Source organism: Aspergillus ruber, assembly GCF_000600275.1.
Source record: "Aspergillus ruber CBS 135680 unplaced genomic scaffold scaffold00015, whole genome shotgun sequence".
Taxonomy (NCBI): domain Eukaryota; kingdom Fungi; phylum Ascomycota; class Eurotiomycetes; order Eurotiales; family Aspergillaceae; genus Aspergillus; species Aspergillus ruber.
The window spans coordinates 535,205-562,957 of NW_024467311.1; the positions used below are offsets into that span (position 1 = coordinate 535,205).

General features: G+C 48.4%; 13 protein-coding genes across 13 annotated transcripts; 7 read left to right on the forward strand and 6 right to left on the reverse strand.

Moving 5' to 3' along the window:
- Nucleotides 1–99: 99 nt before the first annotated feature.
- Nucleotides 100–1,952, forward strand: EURHEDRAFT_457218 (putative MFS transporter; the record flags this gene model as incomplete). Its single annotated transcript, XM_040784414.1, has 7 exons — nucleotides 100–312; nucleotides 364–475; nucleotides 534–796; nucleotides 846–1,188; nucleotides 1,237–1,299; nucleotides 1,350–1,554; nucleotides 1,604–1,952. The coding sequence occupies 7 exons, from the start codon at nucleotides 100–102 to the stop codon at nucleotides 1,950–1,952; spliced, it is 1,548 nt and encodes a 515-aa protein (XP_040638430.1).
- Nucleotides 1,924–3,003, reverse strand: EURHEDRAFT_501775 (NAD-dependent epimerase/dehydratase family protein). Its single transcript, XM_040785765.1, has one exon. The coding sequence runs from the start codon at nucleotides 2,910–2,912 to the stop codon at nucleotides 1,983–1,985; it is 930 nt and encodes a 309-aa protein (XP_040638431.1). The 5' UTR covers nucleotides 2,913–3,003; the 3' UTR covers nucleotides 1,924–1,982.
- A 265-nt stretch (nucleotides 3,004–3,268) lies between these two features.
- On the reverse strand, nucleotides 3,269–4,901 carry EURHEDRAFT_457103 (DUF1479 domain-containing protein; the record flags this gene model as incomplete). The annotated part of the gene is made up of 3 exons (XM_040784404.1): nucleotides 3,269–3,594; nucleotides 3,647–4,378; nucleotides 4,433–4,901. 3 exons carry the CDS (start codon nucleotides 4,899–4,901, stop codon nucleotides 3,269–3,271), a joined length of 1,527 nt encoding a protein of 508 aa, XP_040638432.1.
- A 1,006-nt stretch (nucleotides 4,902–5,907) lies between these two features.
- EURHEDRAFT_538713 (arrestin C-terminal domain-containing protein) lies at nucleotides 5,908–6,382 on the forward strand (the record flags this gene model as incomplete). Its single annotated transcript, XM_040787355.1, has 1 exon — nucleotides 5,908–6,382. One exon carries the CDS (start codon nucleotides 5,908–5,910, stop codon nucleotides 6,358–6,360), a length of 453 nt encoding a protein of 150 aa, XP_040638433.1. The 3' UTR covers nucleotides 6,361–6,382.
- A 765-nt stretch (nucleotides 6,383–7,147) lies between these two features.
- Nucleotides 7,148–16,870, forward strand: EURHEDRAFT_523780 (uncharacterized protein; the record flags this gene model as incomplete). Its single annotated transcript, XM_040786903.1, has 3 exons — nucleotides 7,148–7,421; nucleotides 7,471–15,294; nucleotides 15,350–16,870. The coding sequence occupies 3 exons, from the start codon at nucleotides 7,148–7,150 to the stop codon at nucleotides 16,663–16,665; spliced, it is 9,414 nt and encodes a 3,137-aa protein (XP_040638434.1). The 3' UTR covers nucleotides 16,666–16,870.
- Nucleotides 16,594–16,871, forward strand: EURHEDRAFT_413107 (uncharacterized protein). The gene has a single exon (XM_040782092.1). The coding sequence runs from the start codon at nucleotides 16,662–16,664 to the stop codon at nucleotides 16,833–16,835; it is 174 nt and encodes a 57-aa protein (XP_040638435.1). The 5' UTR covers nucleotides 16,594–16,661; the 3' UTR covers nucleotides 16,836–16,871.
- A 157-nt stretch (nucleotides 16,872–17,028) lies between these two features.
- EURHEDRAFT_413108 (lysozyme) lies at nucleotides 17,029–18,097 on the forward strand. Its single transcript, XM_040782093.1, has 3 exons — nucleotides 17,029–17,159; nucleotides 17,230–17,654; nucleotides 17,712–18,097. Exons 2-3 carry the CDS (start codon nucleotides 17,391–17,393, stop codon nucleotides 18,003–18,005), a joined length of 558 nt encoding a protein of 185 aa, XP_040638436.1. The 5' UTR covers nucleotides 17,029–17,159; nucleotides 17,230–17,390; the 3' UTR covers nucleotides 18,006–18,097.
- Nucleotides 18,098–18,119: 22 nt separating this feature from the next.
- On the forward strand, nucleotides 18,120–18,957 carry EURHEDRAFT_501781 (short-chain dehydrogenase/reductase; the record flags this gene model as incomplete). Its single annotated transcript, XM_040785766.1, has 2 exons — nucleotides 18,120–18,321; nucleotides 18,368–18,957. The coding sequence occupies 2 exons, from the start codon at nucleotides 18,120–18,122 to the stop codon at nucleotides 18,955–18,957; spliced, it is 792 nt and encodes a 263-aa protein (XP_040638437.1).
- Nucleotides 18,958–19,033: 76 nt separating this feature from the next.
- Nucleotides 19,034–20,873, reverse strand: EURHEDRAFT_531356 (uncharacterized protein; the record flags this gene model as incomplete). The annotated part of the gene is made up of 3 exons (XM_040787186.1): nucleotides 20,706–20,873; nucleotides 20,553–20,652; nucleotides 19,034–20,442 (listed from the first exon to the last, which is right to left on the reverse strand). Exons 1-3 carry the CDS (start codon nucleotides 20,793–20,795, stop codon nucleotides 19,034–19,036), a joined length of 1,599 nt encoding a protein of 532 aa, XP_040638438.1. The 5' UTR covers nucleotides 20,796–20,873.
- A 173-nt stretch (nucleotides 20,874–21,046) lies between these two features.
- Nucleotides 21,047–22,120, forward strand: EURHEDRAFT_501784 (class I glutamine amidotransferase-like protein). The gene is made up of 3 exons (XM_040785767.1): nucleotides 21,047–21,608; nucleotides 21,676–21,750; nucleotides 21,805–22,120. The coding sequence occupies exons 1-3, from the start codon at nucleotides 21,240–21,242 to the stop codon at nucleotides 22,087–22,089; spliced, it is 729 nt and encodes a 242-aa protein (XP_040638439.1). The 5' UTR covers nucleotides 21,047–21,239; the 3' UTR covers nucleotides 22,090–22,120.
- A 309-nt stretch (nucleotides 22,121–22,429) lies between these two features.
- Nucleotides 22,430–23,611, reverse strand: EURHEDRAFT_403291 (uncharacterized protein; the record flags this gene model as incomplete). Its single annotated transcript, XM_040780205.1, has 1 exon — nucleotides 22,430–23,611. One exon carries the CDS (start codon nucleotides 23,609–23,611, stop codon nucleotides 22,430–22,432), a length of 1,182 nt encoding a protein of 393 aa, XP_040638440.1.
- Nucleotides 23,612–23,888: 277 nt separating this feature from the next.
- EURHEDRAFT_480208 (Zn(II)2Cys6 transcription factor) lies at nucleotides 23,889–25,536 on the reverse strand. The gene is made up of 2 exons (XM_040785482.1): nucleotides 25,480–25,536; nucleotides 23,889–25,421 (listed from the first exon to the last, which is right to left on the reverse strand). Exons 1-2 carry the CDS (start codon nucleotides 25,517–25,519, stop codon nucleotides 23,965–23,967), a joined length of 1,497 nt encoding a protein of 498 aa, XP_040638441.1. The 5' UTR covers nucleotides 25,520–25,536; the 3' UTR covers nucleotides 23,889–23,964.
- A 224-nt stretch (nucleotides 25,537–25,760) lies between these two features.
- On the reverse strand, nucleotides 25,761–26,700 carry EURHEDRAFT_457124 (phosphoglycerate mutase-like protein; the record flags this gene model as incomplete). Its single annotated transcript, XM_040784405.1, has 4 exons — nucleotides 25,761–25,999; nucleotides 26,049–26,208; nucleotides 26,273–26,617; nucleotides 26,665–26,700. The coding sequence occupies 4 exons, from the start codon at nucleotides 26,698–26,700 to the stop codon at nucleotides 25,761–25,763; spliced, it is 780 nt and encodes a 259-aa protein (XP_040638442.1).
- Between the last annotated feature and the right edge of the window lie 1,053 nt (nucleotides 26,701–27,753).

Here is a 27,753-nt window from a genome sequence, read left to right on the forward strand (position 1 = left end):
GTCGGGTTTCTTTTAACTGCTTAAATAGCAGTGTGTGCCGTGATATGTGTTCTATCGTAAATATTTTCCGAAGGATCCTGCGTCCAGAGGCCTAGGACCATGGAGCCAACCAAGCCGGAGCTTAAGGCTCAAGACCCGATCGTTGTGTCGACCGAGCCTGCACCTCAGGACAATCAATCCGGCGACAATGACGGAAAACGATATCCGCCGCTATTGGCTAAGCTGTTCGCAGTCTTTCTTATCTCATGTATCAGTTTTGGGTCGCGTTGGAGTTCCGGTGTTACGGGGGCAATGAAGAGTACTATCAAGAAAGTACGGACACACTTAAGAAACACAATGAATAGAAGATGCTGACCAGTGCAGCAAATGAACATCTCAAACACTCAATTCTCCCTCCTCGAAGCAAGCGAAGATTTCATGGCTACATTGCTCATGTTGGTTAGCGGTATCATCACGGATCGAGTTGGGGGTGCTGGTAAGCTGCATTTGCTAAAGGGCTTTCACACTGCTGGTAGCTTACATATACTGTGTAGGAATGATCGTTTACGGAAATGTCGTCTACACCATCGCTTCAATTCTTGTCGCCGCGGCCACAACAGTACGTTCGTTCAATTTTATGATCGGGGGTAGGATTATCCTTGCGCTGGGAGATATCGCAACACAGATTGCGCAGTATAAGATGTTCTCGTCGTGGTTTCCGCCTAGCAACGGATTTGCATCGACGTTGGGATTTGAGTTGGCAGTTGGCAAGATTGGTGGATTTGTTGGGAAGTCTACTGCGAATGTCATTGCCAAGGTGAGTTTCAAATATTCACTCCCTGCTGACGCACATGCTGATAGAATAGAACACTGGAAACTTCGCCTGGGTCTTCTGGACCTCCGTCTTCATGAACCTCTTCACCAACGTAGCCACCCTCGTCTTCTACTTCTTCAACAGCTACTGCAACAAACACTTCAAAGGCCGTGAGGATATTGGCACCAAAGAGACATTGACAGAGAAGAACAAGAATTTTGAACTCAGGAAGATATTTGAGCTCCCCTGGATGTTCTGGGCTGTCATGGGGTTCTCGATATTCCAAACCAGTACTGCTTCGGTGTTCAGTCAGAATGCGACAGAGCTAGCGCAGAAGAGGTTTAATGTTGATGCTATCAAGGCGGGTTGGTATAGTTCCCTGTCGCAGTATGCTGGTGAGTTTCCTTTTCCTTGGATAATGTGTTGTGATGCTGACTTTCTAGGATTCTTTCTTGTTCCGTGTCTTGGTATTTTCATTGATGTTCTCGGGAATCGAGCATCAGTTAGTAAGTTATTCAGCAAGACTAACCAATTAGAACTGTGCTAATTAGATAAGTGTGTGTATGCGGAATTGGAATGTTCTTAAGCATGGCCCTCGTCAACTTTGCCAACACGGAAGCCGGGACCGGTGCATCGTTCGGCATATACGCCATCGCTATGTCTCTTGGTCCAACATCCGTCATCGACAGTATCCGAACGACATTATGGCATCAATCTGTTTTTGGATCTGCGTACGCCTTGAAAGTGACCATGAACAATGCGTGCGTCTCACTATATATCTTTATAGAAACCTACTGACGATAACGGCAGAATGAGCATCATCATCCGAATCATTACCGGTGCCCTCCAGGACGCCGACGACGACTCCTACCGCCGCGTAGTCCGTGTGTACCTCTTTCTTGCGGCTGGATCTGTAGCCGTGGGTCTAGCAATTTTGATTGGTGCAATTTTCAGTAAGAATCTAGCTCCATTGCAGTGGACTCGAAAGCAGAGGATTGCTCGGGGAGAGGACATTGTGAATCTCCGCGAGAAGCACCTTGTTACGCATCGTAACCGCAGTAGGTGGATTGCGGTTGCTTGTTTCAGTGCTCTCATGTTGGTTACCGTTGGGAGTTGGACGGCGTATATCTGGGGTGCTGTTACAGGGCATAATTCATAGTTGTCGACTTACACGTTAATTCTATGGTATCTATTTACTCTCATAATACTTCTGCCACGGATGACTCTCCCTAAATCCTAATAACTCTTTAATCTTCCTATTACTGAGCGGCGCCTCTCTCTCTCCCATCTCCCTCGTAAACGGCGTCCCCGGCGAAACCCTCTCAAGAAACTTCCTCGTCGAACTCTCATAATTCGTAATCTCATCATTCGTAGCATTAAACACCTGAAATCCCAACCCATCCTTCTCGACCCCCAAGTGACACATCTCCCCCAAATCCCGCGAATCAATATACGACCACCCATGCACCGCCCACTTCTCCGGCTCCTCCACATACGAAGCAAACATCCCCTCCCGATACTCTTCCGGATTAACCACCCTCCCGATCCTCAACACATAAATATCAACACCAGGAAACCTCCTCGTGAAACCCCTAGCAACTCTCTCCCCACAAACCTTCGCAATGGCATAACTATCCATTGGATTCGCATCAACCTCCTCGTCCACTGGGAAACTCGGATACCCCACATCCCCCTCCGCATAACTAACCCCGTACACCGTAACAGAACTCGCGATGATCACCTTCTTAATCCCCAGTCGGCATGCCGCCTCAATCACATTATATGTCGACATTGTGTTTGTGCGGAACGTCTCGTTGTCGGGCACGATCATGTTCCGCGAGTATCCAGCTAGATGGATGACTGCGTCGGGGCGGTCTTTGCCGAGTGGATCGTCGCGGAAGGGTTCAGTTATTTTGAAGTGTGAGGTGAAGGCGCCGTGGACCTGGCCGGAGTCTGTGAGGTCAGCGCGGAGGGTGTGGACGAGGGATTCTGGGGCGATGTGTGCGGGGAGCGGAACAAGGTCGATGTTGAATAGCTCGTGGCCGCGCGAGAGGAGGTGGTTTATTATGTGTTGGCCAGCTTTTCCGGAGCCACCGGTTATTATTATTCTTTTGCCCATTGTGTGTTTTGGGTGGGATCGGGTTGAATTGAAGTGGATGGAGTACTGTGTTGACTGTTGGGGTTTTCTGGGGCGATGATGGGTATAAATAAGCGGGGGTGGGGTTGGGTAAATTATGGGGTAGTGTTTAGCCGGAATTCAGCCGATTGCCCTACATTTGAGATTTCTGATATTCCATGCGCCGCTCGATTTATACTCCATATCATATTAAAAAGGCATTGATTATGTGATTGAACTTGGCTTCTCAATGTTTTCCTAGGCAGGGAGTAAGAATGGTTCTATAGTATTTCATTCGTCATATAAAAGTCAACTCGTTCATCAATTGCCAACTCTCCTATCTTACAATGAAGCCCAAATCAAGCATTCATAATCTGATTCGCTCTCTCCAAAACCTGTCGTTGCCCTTGTGATAAACCTCCTTCAAGAACATCCCACTTCCCAAAACCGAAGGCTCGCAACCCCAGTTCACTGGTGAGTCCTCGCAAACCAGCCTCCGTAGCTCGCCGGACATGCTCACTCTCTCCCTTGCCCCCCGGAAAATCTGGTGGAGGAACGCCCGCGACAAAGTTACTTTGTTGACGCGCAACATAGGCCGCGTTGGCCTCTGTAACGGGGCATGCGGGAATGTACATAACGCTCGAGTCTCCAGATCCGTTGTGTACTTTGTCAACGGCGTGAATGGCTTGTAAAGTAAGATAATTGCCTGTGGAATAAAGGTCAAGGGAGAAACTCACTGTCGCAGTGCCAGGCGACATAGTCACCTGGGGCAATCTTCGGGACGTGGACCATTGTCTTATCCAGTTCAAGGTGAGGATGAAGCGCTGCTGATAGTTCCTGTCCGTATCCTGGTGTTGCACCCTGCAGTCTGCTTGATGTTTCTTTCTCCAACCGCCAATTTTTAGGATCGAGGAATGTATCCAGTGCCATTCGCGAGCAATCCTTTGGCGGCAAATAGATAGGCTCGAAGAACGGTCGCAGAAGGAAGTATACAGTAGCCATTGAAAGAAGTGGATTTACCAGCAAAGTTCCCTCATTTGGCCCAGAATGCGACATGCTCAACCATGCCTGGAACATCCGGAACATCGAACATGCCCCAGAGCCGTTGTAGATATTCGCTTCGACGGGTACTCGGCAACTAGCTTCCCATGGGTCATACTGCTCCCAGCTGCCTTCCCAAATGCTCTTGTAGACATTGCCTCGACCGTATCCGTTGTCTTCCCAGCGTTCACAACTTCCCCCATCCACATGCGGACCGAGTGCAAACCCCGCATCTCCTGGCTGGCGGATACGAAGCCTGTCCGCATAAATGAGAGGGTGTGTAGAGGATATCATTGCGTCCGGTGCATCGGATTTCCAGAAACCCATGAGGAAGCGTTGTGCTTCGAGCATGTTCGGATGGGTGCGCGCGCGCATCTGGGGGTTTGACCAATATAGCTCATAGACCTGGGGATCGTGTGGGGGGAATGCTGGATCGGTGTAAGTACACTATACTCAATAGGGGCGTATAATCAAAAACATACCTTTTGTTCCAGGATTCTCCTTAACATAATCCTCAATTTCCTCCTTATAACCCCTCGCCTCATGTTCAGGTATCAGCCCTCGAATGACAGCAACCCCTCGCTTCCTGAGTTCATCCCGAAACGCCGCTGGGGCATTGTGAATATCTTTAAAGTCAATTGATGGAATAATATTAGAACCGCGCTGTTCAATCAAATTCACTTCATCCTTCAGTTTGCGCAGGAGACGATCCCAACTCTTCTGAATCTCGTCCTCGCGGCCAGCAATCAGCCTCTTCTTTTGATCTGCGAATCTCTCTGGTAAGGCAGTCTTTTCTTTCCCAGACAGCGATGCGAAGACAGATGAAATATCACCTTCTTTGCGAGCACCCTGGGTGGATGTAGCTAAGCAGCGTTTCAAGTTGTGCCATGAAGTGAGGGAGCGCAACCCTCGATAAGTGAGGACAGCACGAGCAGGGTTCTGTAACGGCATGGTAAAGCGAAAATTGACAAGACAGTAGAAATATAATCAGTGGGCTTGAAATCAAAAGTTCTTAATGTCGGCGACCTCGACGAAACAAACATAGTGTATTAACACAAGAGGGTTGTAGCGAGGGAATGGGACTTTGGCGGGGGCTTCGCACTAGTGTATTTATAGGTTCTCAGTGGCAAGACTTTCAATTATTTGTTTAAAATGACGAATATGCTTGTGCAATCCTAGGTGTATGGAGTGCATATTGAAGAAACAATACTGGCGGGCGGATATCCACATTGGGAAACATTCCGCTCAATTAGCCCCTTTTGATAATCTAACCGCCAGCGGGAACGCCAAAAAGAGCAATAGCAGAAAAAGCCCTGAATTGCATGGAATGACGATATAAACATCTCGAGCTCACGGATAAATTTATAATCTAAGAATCAAATACTCTCTACCTAGGGTTGGCAGCATGTTACTCAGTATATTCGATTGCTTTGCGCCGCAAAGGCTCGAGCCGGTTTATTTTGATATCAGGTATGCGTTCTGTTTGAATCAATCAACGACAAACGAAAGTCACTAAACATCATCAGGTTAAATGACGATACTGTCTGGCTTCCAGAAACACTGGCTGGTACTAGCTACGGTCACCTCCGAGACAGGGTAGTCCTATGCATCATAAGGTACCCTGGAAGGGAGCCCCGTTCCACCATCAAATATATAATCTCCTTCCGACGCCTGGGCGCTGTCCTACGGTATCGTTGCAGCCAGGCAATTATGAATTTCCCTTCAAAATTTGCTTTTAGGGACGAATCCGGAAACCATTTGGGGCGTTGATGACTGCTTTATCCTCTATATCCTTCGAGCGGAGATCTATAACAACACCGGAGATAGCCCGACTAGTATATCGAAGGAAATGAAAGTTCAAAAGGTGTATGCGATGTCCCTACTCAGGGAGCCTAGCGTGAGTGATTATACTTCTACAAACTTCAAATACGCCAGAGTCTAACGTAGCTAGTCTATCATGTATGACTGGCCAAAGAAGACAATTTATAACGTCGGAATCCCCAATCGAGCAGTATCAGTCGGCAGCAGCACCCGCATTGATTTCCGATCTATACCTCTTCTCAAGGGCCTCAAACTGGAAACCATTGAGACACATCTTATAGAAACACATTTTGTCGCGAAACCATCACCGGCCACTCGTTCTCGCGAAGTGTTGATAGATGAATATGAGCCTCCAGGCTGGGATAAATTAGATATAGTGCCCTTCGACGACGAGCATACACATTATTTGTACCACTTCTCTCAAACCCTCTGCCTCCCGAAATCTACCAAAGATTGCCTTCAAAGCACAGCAACCACAAATCTCCAAGTCGAACATAAGATTGCGGTCCTTACCACGCTCTTAAATCCGGATGGCCATATCTCATCTATTGGTCAACCCTTTCCGGCTTGGGAATGTGAACTAGGTTAATGTACATAGATCCGTTTCTCCGTTCCGATGTTTATATATTTTCGCCCGCCGAGTGGTATAAGTTTCTCGACACTTTCTGAGCTAAATATTTTGAATGCAGACCGCGGGCAGCTTCCACATTAGGACAGCCATATTAATGATATGAAACCAGACGAGCTCAGGCCAACCGATCTGACAGCGCCAGGATATATACAATGGAATGATGATATGGAACAGCACGAGCATCCGCCACATTACTCGATGACGGACTCTTTTCCCCGCGATTCCCAGCTACTTAGCTACGATTGGCTCATACTTTTAGCTTATGTCGTTGAAATCAATTTACTCCCAATAATGTTAACGGGAACTGTGCCAGCAGGATGAACCACCAATAGAGATGGTGTTTCCCCTTCTACTGCAACCATGAGTTATGCTGCATGTCGGAGAATATAAATGCTGTGAGCAGGGACAATGAAATGAATCAAGTACTGACTACTGAGATGGTAAAAGTATAACATTCTAATACCCGAGAAACATAACTTCTGCGTCTCATGATGCTTAGCGACAACCATATCATCTTAATAATAATATTTTATGTGGAAAGGGCCTTATGTGCAGGTAAACATGCAGCTCGCTTACCCTCTTGTTTGTCACACTGTTTGAATCTCTTTGTTAGGTTGCTATATAAAAATCATTCTGCCTTCCTCTCCTCCATCCTCCTGCTCCTTTTTCTCCTCCACCAACTGAATAATAACCTTCTTCCTATTGAGACTGATAGTAGTATTACAGGGGCTTTCCATCCTCGAAGATGACTCCAGAGGCAGTCTCGTACTTATTCCACCACATTTTCCTCCCTCCCAAACTGCCCCAGAAGGATGACTACGATCCATTATACGACATAGCACTAGTTGACCAAGTTATTGGAGCCCTTCGCCAATTCCGAGATCATGTCTCAAGTCAGGAAGCCGATATCTGTACGGCCGTTGTCACAATGATCACCCGTTTGAGAAAGACATATAGCTTGCATGGCGGGGTGGATGAAATGGGGCTCAAGAATGCACAAATTGACTTGAGTGCCAAAGGTAGGCATGGTCGCTCGAATTCTAGGAGCTGAATATTGACTTGTCACAGGCGGCTTCCTCCCCATCTTCATCCGTGCTCAGAATGCTGGCGTTTTAATGACCAAAAAGAGCGATACAATACATGTTGAGTCCTTCGAGCTGTCTCCGCGCAATCAAAGTGTTATTCAGACAATAGGCCGCCTTCAGCGTGACTTTCCAGGCACTACCATCGCTTTGGATCTAGAAACCTTCAATGAGTCTGGTCTTCAGGACACCATTGCCACAACTCTTGCAAAGATGAGCCATCAGTCTGTTCAGGGAACGAAAAGCAAAGTGCGCAAGGCCGGACAAGAGCATGATGAGAATCGTGATACCACGGACCCCCAGATGGTCACTGAGCTTTTCATGTCGTTCCTGCACTCGATGTGCGTCAACGACGAGAATCCGCAGATACAGAAGAACACCCGCGATGAGGTGATGTGGCATAACACAAAGTATCCTTGGCGAAGATCTCCCTTCTGGCTGCTAGTGCGCGTGATACTACAGGTCACCTTTCACAGATTGTCTTCGCAGGATGATCGTCTTTACAAGTCGTTTATGATCTATTTCTTGAGTACTGTCATTGACATTTCGTGCGATACTATGCCAAGTGAGCATATCCATGTCATGAATGTAAAGGTCGCTCGCCGGTTACTCAAGCTCAACCTGTCTGGCGACCCTCCTTGGTTTCCCTCGGTTCAGCAAATGCTGGAAAGAGCACGAAAAACTGTCCAGGGGGGTTGGCAGAAAGTCATGTCGCATAGCAGCTATGAGCATGATATGTCATCTTTGGAAAGTCTGAAATTTGATGAAGATACTCACTGTGCGCTGCTTGGTCTTGATCAATATCTTCAACGAATCCACAAGCAAGATGGCCGATGTTCTCAAGTATCGAAAAAGTTCTCACCGCGGTCTAGTCTTGTCCATTACGAGTCTACAGAGCTTCCAAGTTGTGTGAGCCTCACAAATCCAGGCTATCAAATTTACAACCTTGCCTCCTTCGAAGCTTGGGTTGCGTCACACCTTGATGAATGGATCAAGTTACATTTGGGCGAAGAGGCCACCTGCGGCCGCTTGGGTGGCCTTATTCAAAGCTATCATAAAATTGCCTCCCCTGTGTACTCTAGCCATCCAGAAGCCGTTTCAACTATGCTGCTCACTATTCTTGAATTATGGATTGCCTGTGACCGCTCTACAACCTATATTCATGGAATGCTGAATGATTACGATCCTTACATCCCGGAAGGCATCTTTGAGTCGCTTCTGCTGCCGTTCACATCCCAGATGGAAAGACTTGCCAATGCCGAAAGTTATCTACATAAACGGCGAAAGCACCTCCGACACCCCGGGCCTGGAATTTTCTTGGATTTTGGTACACCATCTTGCTTCTCAGTTCAATATTTCAACCAGTCAACTGAGCACCAAAGCTTGCAGGCTGACATAGAAGCTCTTGCGCAGCGCTGTAGAAGCGAAAAACAAAATGAGCTTCGTCAGAAGCACCAGAAGTACACTGAGTTAATGGACCAGGCTGCCCGAATGGAATGCGATTATCGTGAAGTAATTGTCGATCGCCGCTTTGATTATCGGGAGTCCCATCATAACAAGGATTCTTGTGCAAGGTGCGCGTGTCAGCAAAAGGCTAGCTCTATTACAATCCATGTTCACGAGTGGCCTCTTCCGGCAAATCACCTGGCTTCAAAGTCAACTGTTTTTGAATTGAATGTACCCAGTTCATTTGGATGTTGGCGTGACGCTACTGTCTTCTTCTTGAATGATGTTTTGCAGACTGAATATGCCTCTAAAGCGACACCAATAGCCGAGTATACGCCACAGAGATACCGGGGCCTTTCATCCTATTTCACACACGTTGGTAGTGGACTGCGCGTCGGCCTTCTGTCGGAAGTCAAGCCCCATGAGGTGACCCATCGGCGGAATAAAGAAATTATTTGTGTGACGGAAGAAGATGTCTGTCTCAATAATGGACTTCGCTGGCGATACTACGATAGCGCAGTTGGGTGCTTTATCGACAAGTTCACAGCTACACATGCGATGGCGAAGTCGTGCAACTATAAACTGCCCCCGAGATGCTCGTCTCTCCAGCGGTTCTTGTTCCGTCCAGCGGATATCCATAACGGCCCATCGCCTAATACCGTGTTTGCTTCGCAGTCTTCTTCTCCTGTGGACATGCCACTTGATGAATACAAAGCGTTGTGTACACTGCCTCTTGGAGTAGAGGTTCAGTGGCAGAATATTCTCAGGCAGCTGGCCATGCCATCGGTGGACTTCAAGAAGGTGGAAACAGATATCTTTATCCTTCAGGTAATTAATCAGGCCGGACCACCCTTAAGGAACTCGACGTCGAGACGGGGTCACCAGGTTCTTAAGGATAACAGATTTGCGTGTACAATTCTCCATAAAATTGAGGAAGCAACAGAACGATTGGAAGAAAATTGGGAGTTTGTGCATGGGCTCAGTATACTCATATTCCTCACACTCCGAGTGGTATCTTTATCTCCATCAACAGAGATCCATGATGCGTCTCTGAAGCGATTAAGCCATCTTCGCGAAATTGCTTGCAAGTGGATCAACCAGGTTTCGGAAAAAGCAAGCCGCACAGTCGATGATGAGCCCCGGAACTCCCTCCTCGCACGAAGTGTTCATATCGCGTTGATCTGCACTGAAACATTTGACTGTGAGGGAACTTTCTTGGAACGTTCACTCGCCACCTCGTCTGACGCCTCGATTTATCTCCGATGTTGCATGATAATCAATGATCGGAAGCAGGTATTGCCCATTGATTCCGACCCCATAATCCCGATTCTACTCCGCCGTTGGAAATGCCTAGCGTATCGTTGTTACCCAATTCTCGCAAGAAATATAACCCGTCATGGGAGCCCGGCCCTCGACACGGCCATAAAGACGTCTTGGGCGGCGTACTGCGCGTCGTCGAGTTGGTCAGCCGCATCAAAGGGAGATGAAATTTGGCTCGCTAACCGGACAGCATCTCAGTCGACCAATAATAAAAGCCTGCTTGTGCACTTCAATCTGCTCACAGGTGAGTTGCTCGTCAATGGTCTCCCACTGGCCCGTCTGCCCTTCGAATATGAGTGCCATGAAACATATAATAGGCTTTTTGGTCGATCGTTGCTACAAGTCATGCCGAGTGATGTGCCTCGAATGCAATTTTCCTGTCAGAAGAAACACATGGGGTACACCATACACCTGGGAAGGGAACATATCCCAAACTCAGCAGACTATGACCTCTTCGTTCAGGCGAGGAAGGGAGACCAAATCCAGGAGGTTGTACCTCCAAGGTTGCTGGTTGGCTTGTTCCCCGATGACTTTGTCAACGATTATGTGCACTGGTATGATCGAGACGGTGAATATGTAGAGTTTCGGCCTGCGAAAGAACCTTGGATCCCCTCGGAATTATACTGGAGACTGCAACATAATGGGCTCCAGGACACTTGGTCTCTTGTAAAGGACGGTGTGTATCTGGTCAATGTTAGAAGTCAAACCGCGAAACTACTGTCGGAGATCCTCAAACCCATCGAAAAACCCGCCAAAGTCCACTGTATCTTCAACCCCAAGACATCAGTATTGGACATTGACATTCCCCGTCTCCGACTAAATTATAGCCTTCAATCAGGATTCTCTTCCATCCGATCCCGACAATACCGTGGGATGTATATTGACGCCGATCAGTCCCTGGATACGTTGGTTGGCTTGCGCAATAGACTTATCTTGGTTCATGAGAGCAGTCATGATCGCCTCATCCTTGTACCAGAAGGAGCTGTGTCCTGGAATAAGGCTAATGGCCATGTCGCTGTTCACATTGACTGGCAGGCAGACACCCGGGTTCATCCCTATTTGGTGGACAGACAGCTTGGCCGCCTTGCTGATAACGGCAGTTTGCAGAGCAAACTATTTATGTCCTACCTACATGCCCTGACGTCGTTCTGCTTGCCTGATCCTTTGACAAAAAAGACTGGCACCGAGCAGGCTCTGACTATCCTGTGCTCTGCAGCCGTGAGATCATTTGACCAACTGCAGCCGGAGAACTGCACAATCCTTGCCAATATCGCACAGCTAACGCCCAAGAGATGGTATTATCCTGATAACGAACGCGTCATGCAGACGGTTCGATGGTACAACGACCTTGGATTCCTGGCTCAACATGCTAGCTTCTATTTGCAAGTAGTGGAGATACTTGAACAAGATCGCCGGATGGGAATCTTTTATCCTGACGAATTGGTCTCACACCCTTCACTACCGCGCGTGGAAGCAGACCTCCTGAAGCGTGAAAAAATTCGAACATCCGCTTTTTGCATCACTGGATTCGGCGCAGAGGATCACACGCTCGAGTATGATCGCCGCTATACAAGCCTCGGCCGCAACCACAACTCGAATGTATATTCTCGTGCCTATACAGTATCTAAGATGATATATGATAAAATTCCATCCGTTCGAATTAACACATCTGAGGGACTGGCTTCGTGCCTTTGGCAGTTTCTCGAAGCATCCAGTACGGTCAATGGCCCCAATGTCTCGCTCGACGCGAGGCAGTTGAACTATGATGCAGGGCTTATCTTGAATCCCACTGAGCTTACATCCAAGTATTGGTGCAGCATTCACCGACTACTTTCCTCAGCGCGCTCCCGACCGAATAGATTCCGGCTTATGATGTGGCTTGCAACTTTGGCGTTCTCTGAAAAGATCAGCATGGTTGTTCTCGAGGCTCTAACTTCATTGTACATTGTGCCAGAGATGGCTTCAATTTCTCCGCCGGCCAGGGTCTCCTTTGCGCTATGTGAAGGGACCACGATAAAGAAAGGCGAGATGCGGTCTCTGGTTTACTCAGCCGCCCTCAGAAAGACTCCGGAATCAGAGCTTTTTCCCGCAACAGACGAAACGTACTGGGCATTTCAAAGCCGCAGAAATGCTATTAAGAAAAAGAACAGGGACCGGGCAGTTGAGAAGTTCGTGGCTTACTTGCACAAGATATGGCCAGTGCGTGAGCCGGAGCAACCTCACTCCTGGGATCTTCCAAGGTTGCCAGATTATTTTGACATTCAAAAAGTCATGAGCCATGTCCGTGGGAGATTTACGATCTGGCACGACAACATGGAATTCAGGAGTTATCTCAACTCCCTTGCATCTTTATTGGGCTCCCAGGAAACTCAACTGGTGAACATGCCATCAATGTCTTTCCCATGCCGCCAAGAACCTCTCACTAGGGGACGAAGATTTGTTTCCGTTGATGATTTACTAGGCCCTCCTCCTGTCTTTGAAATGAGTCCTCCGCAGCTGTGTGAGGTATTGGAAACTCAATCCCCCGACGAAGAGCTGGCTCCTCGCACGTTAAATTTGGCCAGCACACTCGAATTGCAATCCAAGTCGAAGTACGAGCAAGGTTACGTCAAACAATTGCGGAGCAGTATCATGTCATTACAACAGACAAGTAAGACGCCAAGCATCAATATCGATGCCAAGAAGCTCAGGGAAGCTTTTTCCAACTATCAGGCACACTGTGAAATGTACTCTGGGTATGTGTATGCGACAATCATGTCGCGAATGACACTTTCTGGTAGAAAATCCGAGCTAGAGACTAAGGAGACCACCATACACCAGAACACTTTGCTACTGCTGCAAGGTATAGGTTATTGGCCAAGGATATCACCCACCCTACTACTTACTCAACTAGCCCGGGACCGGTGGGATCAACTCCCCAAGCAATGGAAAGCCTGTCTGATCGCCTACGGGCAGTCCATTACAGCCCTTCAGCGAGCGAAAAGGCTAGCCAGTTTGACAGACCGCCAAGACGACCTTATTCGTGAGCTTCAAAACCCAGGACACGTGAATTGGAAACCTCATGAATTTCCGGAGTCTCTGCTTCTGGAAATTGAAAATGGGATTCTTATCCGTGACGTGCAGGAAAAGATTGCTCAACAGATGAGAAGCCTCAATCCGGGAGAGAATGCCGTGATGCAACTGAATATGGGCGAGGGAAAGTCATCCGTCATTGTTCCAATCGTGGCAGCCGCACTTGCGAACTCATCGTACTTGGTTCGTGTGCTTATCGCAAAGCCGCAATCCCGACAGATGTTTCATATGCTCGTCTCCAAGCTCGGAGGGTTGCTGGGTCGTCGAGTTTATCACATGCCAGTTTCCCGGTCTCTGAAGTTTGGAGCATCTGAAGCAGCGGAAATCGAACGCATGTGTCGCGAATGTATGTCGGAGGGTGGTGTTCTCCTTGTCCAGCCTGAACATATTCTATCGCTGAAGCTCATGTGTCTGGAGTGTTTTAATGCTGGAAAGGAAGCGGTGGGCCGCTCTCTTCTGCGAACCCTAGAGCTCTTTAGGACAGCTTCGCGTGACATTGTGGACGAAAGCGACGAGAACTTTAGCGTGAAGTTCGAGCTAGTATACACCATGGGCACCCAACGACCGCTAGAGCTTAGTCCGCAGAGATGGACTGTTATTCAACAGTTGTTGAATCTAGTGAGGAAATATGCTCCGGGCGTCAAGAAGGATTTTCCTCGGTCAATAGAGGTGGACGAGCAGCGGCCTGGGGGCTTCCCCAGGACACGGTTGCTTCACAGCGATGCTGGAAAAGCCCTTTCGGAACGGATCGCGAAGCATTTTTGCGACATTGGAATTGATTCTCTCCCGATCTCGAGGCAGCCAAAGAGGACCAGAGACACCGTATTCTCATACTGTCTCGAACCAGAGCTGACTACGGAACAGATCGCTACGGTCGAAGACGAGGGTCCGGGAGGATTCTTTACCAAAACTACGCAAGGTCCGCTTCTGTTGGTACGGGGCCTTCTAGCTGGGGGAGTCTTGGACTTTTGCTTCGGGCAGAAGCGCTGGAGAGTTAATTATGGCCCCCACACTACCAGATCTCCACCTACCAAGCTATCTGTGCCCTACCATGCGAAGGACAGTCCTGCTCCGCGCTCCGAGTTCAGCCATCCGGATGTCGTTATTGTTCTGACGTGTCTAAGCTACTACTACGCCGGGCTTTCTGACGAGGACCTCTTTCTCGCGCTTCAACATCTAGTTAAATCCGATCAAGCCGACATTGAATACCAAGTGTGGATGCAAGATGCACCGGACCTCCTACCCGCGTATTGCCATCTTAGTGGTATAAATCTCGAAGACCGTCATCACTGCATTGAACATATTTTCCCAAATCTCCGTTTTTCCAAGGGTGCCATCGACTACTTCCTGTCTCACCTTGTCTTCGCGAATGAATTGAAAGAATTTCCTGACAAAATATCTGCATCTGGCTGGGACATCGGGGAGATAAAAGCTCACCCCACTGTCGGTTTCAGTGGAACCAATGACTCTCGAAATACTCTTCCTCTAAGTGTCAATCAGTTGGATCTTCCAGAACAAAACCATACAAATGCTCTTGTCCTGGAGTATCTCTTCAGGCCCGAGAATTCGGTTGCGTTTATCCCACCCCGTAACGACCCGTCTGTTTCGGGTGCTCAACTCCTACTCAACATGGTCACGAGTTTAGATCCAACAACACAGGTCATCCTCGACGTGGGTGCGCAGATTATTGAACTCCGCAATCTGGAAGTTGCGAAGCACTGGCTAAGAATGGTACCGAATGACGGACGTATCCATGCGATTGTATTTGTCAACGATAGCGATGAGATTTGCGTCCTCGACCGGAATGGACGTGTTGAACCACTACAAACCTCGCCTTTCTGCAAGCAGCTGGAAGCATGCTATGTATTTCTTGATGAGGCGCATACGAGAGGGATTGATTTAAAACTGCCACTTAAATACCGCGCAGCAGTGACCTTGGGCCCTGCTATTACAAAAGACAAGTTGGTGCAAGGTAAGGTCCTAAACGGTAGTCCTAGTATAGGAAGTATAGGCTAACCAGTGTATAGCATGCATGAGAATGAGGAAACTGGGCAAAGGGCAGTCAGTTATATTTTGCATTCCAGAAGAAGTCAAATTCAGCATCCTCGAGCTGTCAGGAAAAGGCAATCAGTCGGAGATTGATGTCTCCGATGTTCTTCGCTGGGCGATAGCAGGGACCTGGATCAATACACGACGCAGTATCCCCTTATGGGCCGCCCAAGGCGAACGATTTGAAAGGCAGCGTATTATTTGGGATGAGACCCGCCATGAGGATGAACTAGACATGTCCACAAGCCAAGCTATAAAGTTCCTCGAGCCTGAATCGCAGACTTTGGAGCACCGATACCAACCTCGCCAAGATGATGCCCCAATCCTGAGTACACTTTCGGATAAAAACGAGAATCTTCGCCTTATATCACAACGATGCCGGGAGTTTGATAACCTCAACTTCGCATCCACCCAGCTTCAGGAGGAACAAGAGCGGGAACTTTCCCCGGAAATCGAACAAGAGAGACAGGTCCAGAAGCCGCCCGAGGCTGAGCCAGAAAGGCATACAATCCATCCAGATTTGTGCTCGTTTATTTCCACAGGGGTATTCAAGAGTAATTCTGATGCTTACAAGCCCGCTTTTAAGTCGTTGGAAAACACATCTACAGCATCATTTTTGGACGTGGCCCAATTCCCATCGGAGCTTCTTGTCACGAATGACTTTGCAACTACTGTCAAAGAGCAGAAAGGGTCATCTTTTATCTCGGATTCCTACCAGCGACCAGTGCAGTGGATTCTCACGAGTTGTCAGCTCCAGGACCACTCCTCCAGCGAAAGAGTCGCACAGACTGTGGTTATTATTAGCCCATATGAGGCCGATCACCTGCTACCGGATATTCGAAAGTCGAAATTTGTTACCCTACACATGTATGCGCCACGTCAGAATCTAGCGTTCTCGTCCTTGGATCAACTGGCTTTGTACAATATACCCGCAACTCCTGCTCCGATCGAGATCCCCGATATTATCAAGATCCAGCTAAACTTGTTCGCCGGGCAGCTGTACCTCGCGTCTTACCGTGAGTATCAAGAATTATGCGATTTCCTCGGGGTTGCCTATATCAAAACGCCGGATGGTCTGGCCGTCGCGGACGACGGTTTCATTCTGGGGGATAATGAGAAGACTAATTTCAGACAGAGTCCGCTCAAATTCCTGGAGACCTTAATGTCACAAATACGAAAGGAGTGTCAGGAAATTGACAAGACGCACGTTGGCAAAATTGTGGCCGGTAGCATTTTGTCTCCATCCGATTTTCAGAATTCCGCTGAGATACCAATCCGGTCACGTGGGGAATGAGGTCTTCCGAATATGGTAGGTTACGGTCGTGGGTAGGTTTGGCATGGGAGTCTCACCAACGATACGTCCGATTTGCTCAGATTGTTCGATGCACCTCAGTGTATATGGGTGTCATACTTGCATGGGACTATGTTTTGGGTGCAACGTACGGCATGATTCTTAGGGCTTAAGTTGGATAGCAATCAAATCTATAATTTCCATAGGCAACGTACTTGAATACAGTTTCGTAACTGCACGAGCCCCAGCTCGCAACTTTAATTTGACTCAGCCACATATGTACTTGGCCTGCATCTATGCTCGCTTACCCGTGGGGCGATGTCTCGTATTTGCAACTACTGTCCGGGATGCAGAACCATCATACTCCAGACCTGCAGATTGATCGTCGACGGTACAATACGAAGTTAGCTCCTTGGCAGCAGCTGCTGTGCGGATGGCTTCAGAAAGATCTTCTGCCGGAGTCGCTTATTAGAAGTTCTGGGTCCCAGTTTCTATTGGTATGTTGACCATTTTTCGTATTCTTAGCATTTACCTGTTTATCATTACAGCTGAGAATAGAGTCTTCAGGACAGGAGAAATGGCCTGGCTGTGCTCCGTAGTTATAAGACCTGCGACGATCACTAATCGATAACTTATAAGGACGACATGTCCCCGACCACAATCAGCATAATCAACATCCGCTTTTCTTATTTTCCGTCATCAATCCAAATCGCTTTCACGTCATCACCATGGCTCCTTCCAAGGCAGTCCTCGCCTTCATTCCGGCCCTAGCCATAACTGTGGCCGCCTGCACCGGTCCTCCGGCCAACATCCCCACTCTTGACCTTCTCAAGGGTTTCGAAACAATGCAGCCAGACCCCTACGATGATGGCTTCGGAAACCCGACGATAGGCTACGGTCACCTCTGCACAAATAAAGCCTGCTCTGACGTGCCTTTCTCAAAGCCCCTGTCGGAAGATTCAGCGACCAGGCTGCTCCAGGGTGATTTAACTGTTAGTTATCTCCCTAAACCCTGGAAAGAAACCATGCCAAATGCTAATACCATTTAGAGCGCTCAAGACGCCGTCACAAACGCCCTCGCAGACCCGGTCACTCTCAACGACAACCAATACGGCGCATTGATATCATGGACATTCAACGTCGGCAATGGGAACATGAAGTCCTCTGATTTGGTCCGGCTCATGAATGCCGGCGAGGAAATTGTCGCGGTTGCGAATAATGAATTGCCGTTGTGGAATAAGGCTAATGGGAAGGTGGTCAATGGGCTTGTGCGCAGGAGAAAAGCTGAGGTGGATTTGTTTAACACGCCTAGTAATTTCGGTGCTTTGCCTGTTCCTTGTTAAAGCATAATGGTGTCTTACTGCTGGAATGCTGTGGGAAAGTTATAAATGACGTCACTATATACCAATATATAACCTCCGGATGTCGTTCCAAGTGGACTTGTAGACATCAATTGTATGAATATGGCATCTTCTGGATTCTGCCTTGTGACTCCGGCCTCCCGAGGACTGGGATTTGCCTTTGCGCGGTATCTCTTAGCGAATTCCAACCTGCCTGTTGTGGCAACTGCGCGACGGAATTGCGATGAAGTTCACGACCAGCTGCTCTCGGGTATCAAGGGCAAGAAAATACTACAGGTTCTCCCGGTGGACGTGACTGGTATTTCTCCTCTCCATACATCTAGATTGCATATCTAACACCACAGATGAATCATCCCTATCCTCCATGGCATCCCACCTCCGCGATACTTTCCCCAACACCTCCCTCCGCCTAGCACTAACCCTCCCCGGCATTCTGCACGTCGAGAAATCCCCCTCCCAGATATCCGCCTCCAATGCCCTCCAAAGCTTCCAAGTCAACGCCCTCGGGCCCCTCCTCCTAATGAAACACCTAACCCCCTTCCTCCCCACCAAATCATCCCCTCCCTTCAACCCAACAAAGGGTGCATTAATCCTCCCCACCCACGCCATCTACGCGATGATGGCCGCGCGTGTGGGGTCTATCTCTGATAACTCCTCAGGAGGTTGGTATTCGTATCGGGCTAGTAAAGCGGCTGTTTTTCAGTTGGCGAAGACGTTGGATTTGCATCTTTGCACGCGCAGTCGGGAGAGGGCGTGCGCGGTTGCTTTGCATCCTGGGACTGTGAGGACGGATTTTACGAGGGAGTATTGGGACGGGAGGGGGATGTTGGAGGCGGATGAGGCGGCGGGGAAGTTGTTGGGGGTTTTGGTGGCAATGGGGATGGAAGGGAGGGGGAGGTGTTGGGACTGGAGGGGGGAGGAGGTGGTGCCCTGATAGTTATGTTATCCAGTTTGCAGTGCAAGTGTTGCACTCGATTCTATTGATACAGTACGAGAATAATAACTACCTTCTAACCATACAACTCAATAGAAATGCACTCCGTAAAAAACTTGCCCGATAGCTGACACCTCCCATGAAGCAACATCCTATCAATCGACTGGCTGTTATACGCAGTTACTTTCGGTATTCCATCATCATCAACTGGTTGCGTAACGCTATATATATCCCTCCCCATCATTCTCTGCCAGTTAATAGCTTTAGCCACGCCCACAGCCTGGTAGACTGGAAAAGCGCCTTCCTCTGTAGGCTGGATGCTCTCAAGATTCTGGAGCCAGTTCTGGATCTCGAAGCTGAGAGAAAGATTCTGACAACGGAGGAGCGCGGCTAGGAGCAGACCTGAGAAACCGATTGTGTAGCTGTTCCGGGAGGCAGAAACATGGGGCTTGGTTTCTTTGGCTATGTGGAGAAGTAGTCGAATCCAAGGTTCTTCTTTGTTGGAATTTGGGTTGGATCTGCTGCTGAGATGACGCAAACCGTCAGTACATTGCATAATCCGCGCAAGAGCATAGTACGCATAGTTGAGTGCAGCATCGTGTGATTGGAAAGAGATTGGCGTATCGTTAACGTCGTGGTCAATTGGTTGAGGCTGCTCTAACGGTGGGAGATGCAAGAGCCACTCATCCAGCTTCCTGGCTTCCTCGGCCAGGAGTATATAATGATTCAATTCATCATTATGGTCATCAATCGGGTACTGTCCGCGGTCCTTCCAGTCATTGTACTCCTTTTGAGGGCTCCAATGCTTCAGCGCCGCATTGCAGTTGAGTCTGTGCGATTCGCACATGATACTCAAGACAACAACACGTCTCTCATAAAGCGAGCTCATAAAGCTTCCCTCAATCAGTTTCGGTAACGGAACTGACGGTAACCGCCGCAGTACGTCTAACGAGCAAAAGTACGCACGAGCCCACCAGACCACAAACCGTATCTGCATCCACGATGTGAGAAGGCTTTTCGCAACTGGGTCTCCCGCTATCTCTTCAAAATCCGTAAGGAGTGCCGATAAGCCCTTGGAATGACAGTAGAACCCCTCGAAATTCCCCATCGAGGACTCGAGATGCGCAAACACAGAAAGAACCGTCAAGGCTATTGTCGCGTTATATCGATAGTCGACTTCTTGTAGTGATGTGAATGCTCGAATGGCTGATGAGTAGTACCAATAGCTTCTGGTCTGGTGGGTAAGACTTGGACTGTGGGCTGGGGCATTCTTTTCGGAGATATTTCTCTTTTCTGCATATAAGCGGCTCAGGTTGCATGCTGCCAGGGCCAGAATAGCATCGTTCATCATTCGGTTACTGCTAGCTAAGCAGAAGGCTGAGCGGAAGATTGGATGTAATGCCGGGAGACATATGTCTTCCCAATATGTAGAATAGAAGACATCTCTTTCCGTGTGCTGCAGAGATCTGATAAAATCAAGCCGTGCTATCCCAAGGTTGTTGGAATCAGCCAAATTGGCGACACGCCTTTCCGGAGAAATTTCTTTTTCGGCTCTGGTCGTGGTGTCTGCTTGGAAATGGCGATTCTTGAAGAACCCGGCCTGTCTACCATGCGAAATTTGAAATCAGGTTTACTACTCTCACAGACCTTTCCCAGTCTGACGCAAGTCCCACACGTCGGTTTCTGCTCATCGCACTAACGACAGATGTTAGTAAATGCTTATTTATAGTGGAAAGCTGCCAATTAACCTTTGTTTTCCTCTCGCGACAGTTTCTACATCCCGTGCGAGACCGGACAATATCCGTTTTCTTGGTTCTCCGAGGAGCAGGCTTGTACATTTCGCTATGCCCTGCGGTATGGACGATGTAGATTCCTCATTTCGGACGGAGCCCAGGCATGAAACAAGTGACTGTTAGAGATGATGGAGCATTCATGAAAACTCTTCTGTACAAGACGAGCAGTACTCTGATATCTCGGCTGATAGAAAAAGTGGGGAAATCGCAGCCGCGCACCGCTTCAGGAATAGCGCACAAGACCTACTATGGGGGTATCGGACGCTCGATATCTTCCCAAATGCATCATTGGACGAGGAATCAATGCGTTATCATGGGCTAGCCGGTACTTTGATCCGACCAGGACTCGCCCAGAATGGTCTACAATAGCGATGAGCTTCGAGTAAGCACCCGCGTAAATGCGGACTATATATACATCAGCCCCTCTCGGTTTCACGAACATATTTTCCACATCTGCTTCACATCTTCGAAGACACAAAATTGTCCAACATGGGTTCGATAGCAGCACTCAAAATCGCTGTCCTCATCAACAGCCCACCCGGCAACGAATTTTGGAATGACGTGAAAAAGGCATATGACGACGCCTTTCACTCCGTCGCATCGGATGCCCAGATCGACTTCTACGACCCCGTATTCGACGCTAATTTCCCCGATCCCGGAAAATACGACTTTATCGTCCTGAGCGGAGGAAAAGCCGATTCCTCTTCATCGGAGCCATGGGTGCTAGGAGTGCTGGATTTTGTCCGGAACACGGCGCGGGACTTTCCCAGGGTCAAGATGCTGGGTATCTGCTGGGGGCATCAAGCCATTCAACGGGCACTAGGGGGTGTTGTACATGCTGTCCCGACTGGCCCAATTGTACAGTTTACAAATGAAATGCTTCATTGAGAGTCGAGCAAAATGCTAACGGTAAATTTTATCACAGGCCGCAATTCAGGATACTAAAATGACCCCGGAAGGAAAGGACTTTTTCCGCTTCGCTCCAGGAACCGAGTCCTATGTAAGTATTCTATGCTCTATTAACAACACCTCTGTTAAACTAACAGCAAATAAGCGAGCACCCGAATTCCACGTCCGCGAAGTAGCGCAACCGGCTCCCAACTTTGTCCATCTCGCAGAAGGCCACGAATGCTTCGTGAACGAAGCGAACACAATCCTCACTTTTCAAGCTCACCCGGAAATCCATAACGCCCTTGCGAGGAAAATGTTTGCTGATGAGGATGATGTGTATACCGGCAATTCGTCAAGGGAGCAGGTTGAGAAAGAAATTGAGAAGCTGGAAAAGCCGATGGACGGTAGATTGTTGCTGGAACGGATCGTTGAATGGGTGAGGGTGTAACTAGTTGTGATATCAGAAAGGAGTTGGTAGTCATGTGGTCCAATCTAAATTGAACAGTAGTTTAAACCAAAGTTCCTGAAACCCAACATCAATAACTGTCATAGACAGACGAAGAGAATGATATGAAAATCTCGTCCGTGGAGTACTTGACAGCTATGGATGACTTGTCCATATTCTTGGCCGACTTAGGATGCTAACGGTCGACCTTGAATCGCTGTGTTTTGCATTGGAATACTTATGGTGGCCTGACAAATGGGGAGGCTACACATCTTAGGCAATAAAAAGGAGCCAAATTATGATACTAATTTTTAACTTGGTTGCATTAACTTATGGAATCATATTATATACATCGTTGAAGTAACTCCGAATAATTCGGAGGCGTCCCAGACCCGTCATACTGCGGCAACATTCCATCCGAGGCCCCAAGCCGCTCAGATACCACTGAAGCTTCAGCATACTCATGCACAGGTATCGGCACTGTCGCACCCAAAACACGCACAGTGTCTCTTTTGTCCACCAACGACCCAGTTTCCCTATTAACAGTCTCGCTACCCGTCACAACAGTCACTGTCAATCGATGTTTCACAGCCAGAAACGGTGCTGATAGCGAGTGCTCGGACGTGAAATCGGTTAATGCATCTGCACCGCTGTCGATAGTGATATCAAACGGAATGGGGATCCTTGTATCCTCGGCCCCAACATTCACGGCATCGAGTTTCGCACCAGTCCACCGGCCTTTGAGTCCACTAGTTGCTATTGTTCGTTTCTGCCTCGTTATTGTTATCGGTTTGCCTTCTGTATGCTGTAGATTCCATTTCTGGATTTCTTCCACGTGCCACGTCACTTCTTTCACTACCACCATGGTAAGTTCACCGTGACGAGGCCCTGGCGTGGCAACATCTCGTAGTAGGAGCTGAGCAGATATATGTTTGCCGGATCTCTGTTCATCTGATGCCAATAACTGAGGACAGAGGATGAACTCAGCGCGTAGCTTTGTTTCCGGAAATGTTCGAACATAGTGGAACACTTCCTGGGGACCAGGAATTTTAACACTACAGATTTGCAAGGTCTGACGAGTAGTGAGATCCCGTCCACTAGTCGTAGTCGCTGAAGCCACTAGCTCATATGAGATGTTGTATGCAAGCGTTCCGATTGACGCGGGTATATCGCATGGAATTGATAGGCTGAATCCATGGTCGCAGGTTTGATACGAGGTCGGCAAAGTTGAAAGATTGCAGTGAAGTATTTCTGTAGCAAAAGATATTTTTCCCGAGCTAGGGTTGTACTGTTGCTCCTTTGGTTTGTGGCGCTGGAACCATTTCTTTGGACTTCGTTCTTTATGGTTGTAATATCCACTAGTGTGTCGCTCATTATCAACTAGAATTGTTTGCATGAGGGTTAAGCTTAGCGAGGATAGCTCTGCCGGTTCATCTAGGCGAATAGTCCCTGAGAGAGGAACACAATGGGATTCACCGTTGGTGTCCAGAAATATAGTATGCTTGGATGGGCAAAACAACTGCATCTTGCCGTACTGTGCAGCGAGGGCTGAGAACTTATGAATAAAGAAGAGAATTTTCCGTGCATGCTAATAGGAATGATTGCTTGTATTTATGGATTCCTGTTGTGTGCATTATCTTTGGAACATTGTATCGGCTGTGATGTATATCCGACTAGTCCAAAAAAGGCAGCTCATATGAGAAACTTACCTTTCTGAGCTAGGGGTCCACAAATGACAATCCATTGATGACCTTCGGGACCGCTTAATCATACCACTGAGTAGAGGAGTACAACGGAAAAGAACGGCAGTCGTTTTATTATTATATATCCAGTGTTCTTGGTAACGTCTCCCTAAATCCATATTTACATTCAGACCTGTCACGCTAAGAAAAAGCCACAAGCCCAAGCCCTCTTTCTCGCCAGCTCAATCCACGATATACATTGGCTATTAGGCAATGTCCACCAATCCTTCAGAAATGACAGCACCCGATTTCTATCCAACGTACGGCTAATGCGCATTACATTTGTGAGATGACGCTCGATGAGCTTTTGACTAGCTCGATTTCCGCGGAACTCTGTCCCAGCGATAAACAGCGGCCATACGAAATTCTGCGCAAACATTTCATTCCCCGTTCCAGACAGAGCGTGCAAGTTTGTAAGAATCGCATCGCGGGATTGCCTTATCGGAGTTTGACAAATACGAGGGTCTGCGAGCGCTTGGTAGCTGTATATAAGACTGGCGTGGAAATACATCCATGCAAGGTGCTCAAACGCACATCTATCGTTGTCGGACCAGAATTGGATTGATTGGCCGAGGCATACAGCACTTCGTCTGGCTAGCTCGAGCTGAATATGAACATCGACGCAGGGAATGAGGTCTGGTGGAGGTAGTTGCAAGAGCTCAGCACGAGCTTTGATGCGTTCGGCTTGGGTGATTTGATGGATGATGCGGATGAAGTCAGTGAAGACGGCATCACGACTGCCAGCCAGTGGAATCTGTACTATCTCGTCTATATCGTGAAAGGTCGTCAAATGTGCCCATACTGAAGTCGCGTAGAACTCCTGTAAGAAAAATTCCTCCATTCGATCTGCCTGCTGCTGCAGAAGTGAGCGGCCGGTTTCTGCTTGGATGACCTCTCGCGCAGCTTGTAGATGGACCCGCCAACCGGCTTCCTGGGCCGTCAGTAACTCAGCATTGCAAAGGATGATTGCTGATGCTAGAATCGGGGTGGATATAGTATGAGCAGATCGTGAATCCGGCGGCCTGCGCAGGATGATAAGTTCGCTAGCAAGTAGTCTAAGGGCTTTATTTTGGTACGATTTCGATATCCTTTGGAACTTGTCGCACCAAACATCGCCAATGGGATATTGAGAAGCCATATCATGCGCCGTCAAGGCGAGAATGGACGAGAGCACTGTTTCCGACCCCTCAAGTAAAGGCAAGACGACGTGCCGCCATGGATTTTCGGGACCATCTATCCACGCTAACCTACGAGCAACACGTTCCATGAAGTATTGAAGTAATTGAGGCGCATGTGGGGTTTGAGGGTCGAGAAAACATGGATTCGAAGGCGACGGCGGGACTTCCAACTGATCCTGCATGTTCTCCACGCTCGATAAAACACTGTTTAGCCCATGTGGTAGTGACGATGTTGCGGCAGGTGCATCTCGCAAGGGAATGGATTTCCCCTGCAGCTTTCCTCGGCTTGCAACACCTTGTGCCCATCTAACAGCTATTCCGTAGCCCGGACACTCCAGGCTACGCTTTGCACACTTGTTGCATCCCGGTAGACTGCGGTCACACTTGATGCGACGAAGCTGGCATTTCTTACAATCTACTCCGTACATCATTAGCAGAGCGCTATCGTTGATGATCTCGCCACATGGGCCTACCTTTTGGTGCGGTTTTGTCCGACAACTGCTGCACGGGCATTGCTTCTCATTCTCAACAACGTCGAACAGGATTAGGAGTGGTCGTTGAACAAATCTTTGTTCATCCGAATATGCGATGCGCTAGACCGTTTCGGGAAGGCGGATTGAGAAATCTTATTAGTGGAGCACGTCATGTGATATAAGTCAGAATTGGAAATTATCATTCGCTCGATTACCGGAGCATAGGAGACGCCAATGCTCTCTGCTATGTAGAGTCATTTGGTCGATTGCAGCACTACGTACTATTCATTTCTATCAGCAGCAGCCGCTTTCTCTCTCTCACCCGCGCTGAGCTGCACGCCGTCCCGGTCCCACTGCTCCCTGCAAAAACGATAGAAATCTTTTTGCTGTCCGGGAGTAGGTCTCGATCCAAACTTTCCACGCCTTTGACGGGAGGTATCCATTTCCATCAATGTGCCGTCATCACCTTCTTCCTCCGTATATCTGTAGGTACGGTATTCCATGTTTGCCCAGCCGGTTCCTGGTATCGATTAGGGTTATTTGGTTCCGGGGTAGGGAGGCGTGCATACCTGTATACATACTACTATCCTCCCAGTCCTCCGTTAAGAAGTGCAGAAGCCCACCATGTGCGACAACCACGACAGCCTTTTCTGGTCTTGCTTTTAGCCAGCGTCGCGCATCACGCGCACGTGTCCGAATCGCTTCACCATCCGGTGCATAGCGCCCACTCTATAGAGTTAAGCATGGGAATATGCTCGGGTTTTCCAGTCGGGAGATGACTGGATCCACTAACCTTAACATGCCATCTATTGGAAACAAGTCTCAGATCTACCGGAAGGTTATTGTCCAGAACCTCTTTCTCCAGGCTCTCAAGATCACTCCCACTGTCACAGGGAAGGTCGCTGACCTCCTGGAGATCTGGGAGCGCGATGAGCTTTAATCCAGGATTTTTCTTGAAGACAGGGGCAAAGGCGTGTAAGGCCGTGTAAATTGTCCGACGGATCGGAGACGCAACTATCAGCTCGACGCTGGAGTGAAAGGGGAAATCTTCCCGTAACTTTTCACATTGCTTTTCACCTGCCGGTGTAAGGAGGGGATCGATCATCTGCCAATTCTCGTGCCCCAGATTATGAAAGCCCTAAAGATTGTAAGTATATTCTCATCACGATACTTTAAAACACGTACTTGAGCATGGCGAACACAATGGATCAACGGAGCCATATTACGGAAATTGAAATCAGGTACTATAGACCCTTAAGCCATGACAGCGCTCCGATCATTATTTAAATGAAATTTCACCCGTACTTGAGCTAAGTTGCGGGGAGGCTAAGTAGCCCTATTTCGCCAATGGCGCTAAACTTAATAGGGGAAATAGATTGAGATTCCACAGCCTCACTATCTACCTCTTATCGTGGAGCCGTTAAGATCTATGCAGGTCTCAGCATCTGTTTTGGATTATCCGTACGGAGTACATATAAAATTCTCCGACGCTATACTGAGCTTCACGCAATAAATCCCGGACGCTAACGCCATCCTCATCAAGAACAGAAAGATCTGGCTGACATTTCAACAAAAGCCGAACAGCCTCCGTCGAACCTCCCACAATCGCCCAATGGATCGGCGTTCCTTTCTTATTATACTTGAAAAGAGCAAGCACCCACCACATTGGCACCTCATCAGCATTCGCTCCATATTACAAAAGAAGCCTCATCCTTGGTATATCCCCTTGATGGCTGCAACATGTAATACACCAGACTCCTCCACACTCACACCAGCTCGTAACAGCCGCTCCGTCCACCTGATATCACGATTCATCCGCACCGCCACGCCAAGGGGCGGAAGCATATGGCCCCATCGACCGTAACTGGGATCAACATCGGTTCTTTTGTCTAAGAGGAACTCTAGCAGTGACTCGTAATGATGGCGGAGAGCGCTGGTTAGCGGAGTGCCGCTGGAGCCCAGGTCGTGGTTCACATCTCCACCGTTGTCGAGGATTACTTGGAATGTTGCGACGTCGCCGTATTGTAGAGCTTTGGGGTAGACGAAGGTGCTAATTGTGCACCGTTGTTGAGCCAGCACTGGAGCCGAGATGCGTTTCCGGTAGACGCGACGTCCTCAGCTTCTAGCTGAAAGAGGGGTTCGGAGGAAGATGGCATCGTGGTATAGTTGATAATTGAGACATTAAATGTAGTTATGCAGCTCATAAACATTCAACATTCTGAGAACAATTAATATTGACGTTTAATTTGGCCTCACGTGTCAGCCTTGTTGAGC

Excerpts from the sequence above, each read along its gene's own strand:
- EURHEDRAFT_501775 (XM_040785765.1), bottom strand. The coding sequence starts at position 2,912 with ATGGGCAAAAGAATAATAATAACCGGTGGCTCCGGAAAAGCTGGCCAA.
- EURHEDRAFT_480208 (XM_040785482.1), bottom strand. The coding sequence starts at position 25,519 with ATGCCCGTGCAGCAGTTGTCGGACAAAACCGCACCAAAAG. Across the intron at positions 25,422-25,479 it reads GGACAAAACCGCACCAAAAG|ATTGTAAGAAATGCCAGCTT; the intron begins GTAGGCCCATGT and ends TGTACGGAGTAG.
- EURHEDRAFT_501784 (XM_040785767.1), top strand. The coding sequence starts at position 21,240 with ATGGGTTCGATAGCAGCACTCAAAATCGCTGTCCTCATCAACAGCCCA. Across the intron at positions 21,609-21,675 it reads CTGTCCCGACTGGCCCAATT|GCCGCAATTCAGGATACTAA; the intron begins GTACAGTTTACA and ends ATTTTATCACAG. Across the intron at positions 21,751-21,804 it reads CTCCAGGAACCGAGTCCTAT|CGAGCACCCGAATTCCACGT; the intron begins GTAAGTATTCTA and ends ACAGCAAATAAG.
- EURHEDRAFT_413108 (XM_040782093.1), top strand. The coding sequence starts at position 17,391 with ATGGCTCCTTCCAAGGCAGTCCTCGCCTTCATTCCGGCCCTAGCCATA. Across the intron at positions 17,655-17,711 it reads TGCTCCAGGGTGATTTAACT|AGCGCTCAAGACGCCGTCAC; the intron begins GTTAGTTATCTC and ends AATACCATTTAG.
- EURHEDRAFT_413107 (XM_040782092.1), top strand. The coding sequence starts at position 16,662 with ATGAGGTCTTCCGAATATGGTAGGTTACGGTCGTGGGTAGGTTTGGCA.